Source organism: Amblyomma americanum, chromosome 10 (genome assembly GCF_052857255.1).
Source record: "Amblyomma americanum isolate KBUSLIRL-KWMA chromosome 10, ASM5285725v1, whole genome shotgun sequence".
Lineage (NCBI taxonomy): Eukaryota > Metazoa > Arthropoda > Arachnida > Ixodida > Ixodidae > Amblyomma > Amblyomma americanum.
In genome coordinates this window covers 8,033,232-8,039,231 of record NC_135506.1, presented here as the reverse complement: position 1 = coordinate 8,039,231, position 6,000 = coordinate 8,033,232, and the positions used below count along the sequence as shown (strand labels likewise).

At 45.1% G+C, this 6,000-nt stretch overlaps 1 protein-coding gene across 2 annotated transcripts in view; it reads right to left on the bottom strand.

Annotated features, from left to right (window-relative positions):
• Positions 1 to 2,955: 2,955 nt before the first annotated feature.
• LOC144107671 (monoglyceride lipase-like) overlaps positions 2,956 to 6,000 on the bottom strand; it is a 58,258-nt gene continuing 55,213 nt past the window's right edge. For both annotated transcript variants that reach the window (XM_077640787.1, XM_077640786.1), the window contains exons 6-7: positions 5,173 to 5,304; positions 2,956 to 3,925 (exon numbers count right to left, since the gene is read on the bottom strand). In XM_077640787.1, the coding sequence (XP_077496913.1) occupies positions 3,821 to 3,925; positions 5,173 to 5,304 (237 nt within the window). In that variant the 3' untranslated portion in view covers positions 2,956 to 3,820. The remainder of the gene's footprint in view (positions 3,926 to 5,172; positions 5,305 to 6,000) is intronic.

Genomic DNA, 6,000 nt, shown 5'->3' with positions numbered 1-6,000 from the left:
AACCGGTGGTAATCAATTTCTGCATCAGTTGCATTCTGCGCATTCTTTCCAAACATCTAGAGCAGACTGTGCATTTATATTAAATATCGGTGCATGCCGGCGCTTGTCATTGAGATATTGCACCAGCAAGCTTCTCTTGCTGTGGTATTGTTGAAACAAGTCTCGCTGCACTGTCACGTAGAAGAGAGGCTATTTCTAGACAGAAACGAAGGAAATACCTGGTGCAGATGCGGTGACCAGTACGACACACGCCAGTACTCGCAACAAATTGACGATCATTTCTTGAAGTAAGAAACTAGAACTGCCGCTACTTGAAAGCAGGAATTGAACAATATTGACCTGTAAGGTTTGGTTTATGGTTTATGGGGGTTTAACGTCCCAAAGCGACTCTGGCTATGAGGGACGCCGTTGTGAAGGGATCCGAAAATTTCGACCACCTGGGGTTCCTTAACGTGCACTGACGTCGCATAGCGCACGAGCCTCTAGAATTTCACCTCCATCGAAACTCAGCCGCCGCGGCCGGGATCGAACCCGCGTCTTTCGGGTCAGCAGCCGAGCGCTATAACCACTCAGCCACCGCGGCGGCTTGACCTGTAAGGTATATTCCAAAATCGGTCGGCAAAACTACCGTAGCGTGGCTCACCTTTCAGAAACACTGAAATTCTTCGTTCAAGCGTCTTGTGTCGGAGTTGTTGCATTAGCAAGGGGACGTTGAGTTCGTCATATGTTTGTATGTCTAGCACGTGGCGGCTCGAGTACTACACAATGCAGGTGCCATGTAGTAGCACAGAAGCGCCAGAACTTCGGTCAGACAGGCAGACGTTACAGGGATTAAAATTCGCTCAAGAAGGCGAAGGCACTACAGAATTGAGAAAAATGCTGCATCGGTTCAGCTGGAAGAAATTTAAACTAAAGTTTAAAGCAAATATCTTGACTTCCGTCGACTGTAGTCTTTTTGCGGAAATCTAAAGTTCTTTGCTCAAACAAACGAATGAGAAATGCAGCTAAACAATTTTAAACCTAACTTTTTCATACGGAGATCTCGCTTTCGTGTTGTAGTGGGCGTCTGCAAATACTGGCATCAGGCACGCGATGACACTGGCGCCGCCTATGCGGCGTTAAGTGGCAGTAGTGAGCGAGACATTAACCGAAATGCGTAGGTTTAATTAAAACTGTAGTTGACAGCACTAATGTGGTTTTAAAAATGCTCTCAGTAAACTAACACTGGTGATAGCAGCAGATATCAGCAGTTGCTTTTGTCGGTGGCAGCGCTGCCGATGGCAGTGGCGAAGCTGCACAGTGGCAATCCGCCCTTTCAAAACGGTTGAAGAGATGATGACACAGGGTTAAGCCGTGAAAAAAAAAGTGAGGACAAATTGCTTGAGAAAAGTAATAAAGAAGCCTGAAATTTTTTCTCGCAGAACTAACGTTCTCGCATATTCATAAAGCGTAGTAGCCTTATCAACTCCAGTCGACGTAGCAGAACTACTTAGGAAGAAGCGAAATTTTAACACAGCACGGCGCATACGTCGGCTACGACCTGACTCTTATTGCTGAATTAAAACAAATTTCTGCCAAAATGACGAGTTCTGCACTCCCTACTCTCGTGATAGGAAAAGACCTCCAATAACATGTCAGTGCTTTTATACTTGTCTCCGGCAGCAGCCTGCCCCTTTAAGTCAACGTTATTACGATGTGCAAAGTACGGAACAGAGCATCTCACTGTCATAGGTGCACCATCTTCTGCTCCCTTGGGTTACCAAAATGTAAACGGCTTTTCAGGAGCAAATGTCTGATCATTCGAGAAGTCGTGGAAAAAGCTCCAATAGCACTAGCTGGTGTCTCTCATAGCCCGAGTCGCTTTGGGACGTTAAAGCCCGATAAACCATAAACAAAATAGCACTAGCCGGCAGTATATATGAAAATGTTCCGTCAATACTGCTTCCCAAAAAAAGAACTGACCTTCTTCTCTCTGGGCCAGACACATCGTTCACCACCCAACCGAAAACCCCTATCACGTAGTGTGAGAGCAGTGCCAGTGCTATACGCAGGAGTCAATGAATCGCGTGTGGTGCTGTTACCAACAGTAAGTGCTGTTCGTTGTTGATTGTTTCAAAAGGTAATCGACCTTACTTCAAGAACTACCTCAGAGATTTAGGCACCCGTCCTTAAGTCCGAAAAGGGGGTTTTCGTTTTATAGAAACCTCTTCGTATTTCTGCGCTTTAACAGCAACGGGCGTTTTTTTTTTTTGACTGCCCACCCAATGCTGAACATGGCCAGCGCATAGCAGTGTTAGAGCGGCATTACCGCTCTTCTATTATGTACAGCTTTATTGAGCAAAAACAAACCAAGCACCAAAATGATGGTAATCTGTCACCAATGTTTTTTGTAATTCCTTCCAGGTTTTTAGGCAGTGAAGACAACTGTCTTTTCTTGCCCATTCACCAAAACAAATCACTCGCTTAAAAAAAAACACACAGGACGGTCCCGATTGTGTAACGCGAGATTCAGCGATAGCTGGTGCAGTGGTCAAGTGATGCACCCCTCCACTGGCAGGCGGCTGTTCCAGACAGAACCCCCGTAGGCTTATGAGGCCCAGGTTGACCGTGATATGAGGTGAGTGCGTTAATGATCAGTGCGTGCTTTAATAACATCCACCTAGATGTCACTAGCGCACCCACCTGTTATTCCAGCTGCGACGATGGCGACGACAAAGACGCGCAAACCAAAGACAGGCGTCTAACAGCTATCGCTGTAGAATACTTAATAGCGGACTTCAGAGCCTTTATCTGGGAAATCAACAATGCATGAATTTTAACACTTGTCTTCCTCAGTTTTGTCGCCTTACTTTTGCCACGATGCGACGAAGCCACTAAGAGCTCTACTACATGCCCACCACTTGTAATGGCATTCGCTTAAGGAACCCAACACTGCACGGAAGAAACCTCCCCAAGTTCAAGAATTATGTACACTTTATTTGCATCCGTTGCTTTCTGCACAGAGTGCAAAAATTGCATGCCTATTTATTATCCTAGGCAGAAAATCGAACGTGAAAATATGCAAAGACACTTTAACGATCAAGATATGGGTCAAAACAAATTAATTCGAAAAATTCCTCGCCACCGTCTCCCAGGTGCCGTCCAGTGTGCTGGCGAAGAAAACTGGCTTTCATATGCGTTGTTACTAATATGCTGCCATTACAACTGAGCTTTTTGAAACAAGGCTTTTAAGCTGACGCCAGCATGATTCTAAAAACAAGCCTAGTTACAAAGGCTTATTTTCGTTTGATTTCTTTTTGCTCGCGTCGTGACAATTTCGCATCTGACAAAGCAATGCATTAGTCGACCGCAAGGTTTTCAAACATGAATCACGCATATCCTATCAACCGTGGGGTAACTATGCAGACGAATTGCACTCACTGAAGCAAGGTTTGTCACAATACACCACACCTGACAGGTCAAGGTTGATAGCTTTAAAGGCATCGAAACATTATATTGCTATAATGGAGGGACGGTTCTTGCATATTGCGTTGACCCTACGGCAACGAGCTTTTCTAGCTGCCATCTTATCAACGAAAATTAGGTTCTTTCCCGCAACCACTCCCTGTTGCACGTGTCCTGGTCAAAATATTTCGTTTTTTTTCTTCTTTAATTGATGTCACAGGTGTGCCACACGAGCTGAGAAAAAAATACCTGTTGAAGATGTGACTCCTACTTTGAACAGCACTATTGTAACACCACATGTCTGCATGCCTATGCACATTTACTCTTCCCCCTTCTGTCAGTCGTAGTTGTCGCCCCATTTTCGTCGATGATAGGTTCACGACGGAAACCTAGCCGTGTACCAGTCGGCGATATCCTTCAGCACCTGTTGTCCCATCTCCCCAGGCTCCGTCAGCAGGCTGTGATAGCACTCCTTGTATACCTGCAACAGACGGCACGGTTTTTACGATGGCACTGTAGACGAGTCAGCGAAGATTAGTGGCCAAGAAACACGATGACATGAAACAAAAGACACACACACAAAGAACACTTAAGGAGAGAGGCACCTCCTACCCGTCCGTGTCGTCAGCGCTAGCGACCCCAACAGCACCAAAAGCATGGCGATGTGAAAAAAAAAGCTCCCTATCCAAACTCTAGCACTGACTCTCTTTTAGAAGCACAAAGCGTAGACTTCGGTCAAGAAATCAGTGAGGCCAGGCTGGTGGCGGAAACATATCACACTATGAAAACAGGTAGCACGTGTGTCAGCCACATGTCAGTTTGCTTGTTTAGCTAGAATATGACTTATACTGATTATCCTTTAGTTTTGGCGTTAACATTTCCTGCTATCTCAGCTTGCATACATGTACAAACGTTGCTGGGTGGATTTACAGCGAATGTTCAGAGCCAAATTTTGCTTGGTAGTCATCATTTGTAGTCTTTTCTTTCTGCTTTTATGATGCATTTCCTGCCTTTGGTGCTTGCCGTGTATGGAATGTTCAGCGTTTTCTTTTAGGAGCCAGAATTTCGATCCTTAATTTTACCATTGAGAAACGGACGAATAGTGGCCAGCTTCTTGTCCTTACTATGTCTTCTCTCAAAATAGCCTAAGCTTAATTTTAAAATATAAAGTAGCAGCTAGGGTATTATCACGACCGACTTTACACTGCTGAAAATCTTTACAAGACTGTCTGTAGAGTAATGCTTCGACTAACCGCCTTTCTGGCTTTTAACACAGACTTTTCATTGCCTTGTGGCCTGTAATTTATAGAGTTACGCTTCTTTGCACCCGGCTAGACTGCTTGCAGTGCGCCAAGCACTGCAAGTATTTGAAGTATTTGTGTAAGAGTTTTATATATTCAAGTCCATTGAAACGCAGCATGAAACCTTCAAAGTAAGGCCATCGCACATCATTAAGACCTTGAATTATTAGGTGAGCTCACGCAAAGCCAATGCACCCTCCAGCCATTATATGTGGCATAAGAACACCTTGTCCTGGAAAAGCTACAAGTGATCATTACCGCCAAACCAGTCTTCAGACATATGCCTCGTCTTTGCAGGCCTCAAGCACATGCCATGGGACTCCATTTCATCCATGACTTAACCATTAAATACTAAGCAGAGAGCAGCGACATCAAGTGCCACCATCATCGAATACATACAAATAAACTCCTTCATTCGAGAGTGTACCTTCATGCTTTTGTCCTTGCTGGGCGCCTTCTTGTAGAAGTCTTCGGAACCAGCAATGTCGCAGAGCTTGTCGGCAGAGCCGTGTTGGATGAGGAACGGAATGTCGACCAACTCGATCTTGGCTTGAAGGTCCTGTAAAATACGGAGAGAAACATACTTCGTATCACCTTCATCTGCTTCCGAATAGAACCTCTGACGTTGAAAATCACTCGGTCAGTTTATTGCTTGGTTAATATCACCAAAGAAAGATGATAGCTGAAAGCATTCCCTACCTATTGCAGCATCTGCTCTGCAGTGGCGTTAGCAAGCAGTCGGAAAGAAATCTAAAAATAACTACATGCATGTAACAATAAAATCGGCAAAACGGATACGCTAGCATTTGCAATTACCTGACCACGAGGTTCTGAAGATAACAGTTACGGTTGTGTACTCGCCTTTCGTGACCGTACAGCCTTGACTCTTCCCAGAATAGCATCCTTGGAGAGGACTGGGAGCACAGCTATAGTTCTCCGCGTTCTAGACCACGCCCCCCTGGCCGGCCGATTCTCTCAATTCCCTCTTCAGTTACAAGCCACGCGTCTTACGTCAGAGGTGAGGTAAAAATAGGACGTGCGCAACGCATCCAAGGGCTCGGGTGTGCTTGGTAAATATCTTTTTTTTTGTTTCTTCGTCCTGGACACTTATGCTTTCCATACAATTATTGTTGAGCGCGCTCATTTCTTATTCCATGTCGGAGCGTCTCACAGCACACCCAGCCATTATAGGAACGAACTGCGTAAGATCTAACTCAGCGAAAGTTGATCAGTGTAAGGAAGCACACACGGCAGC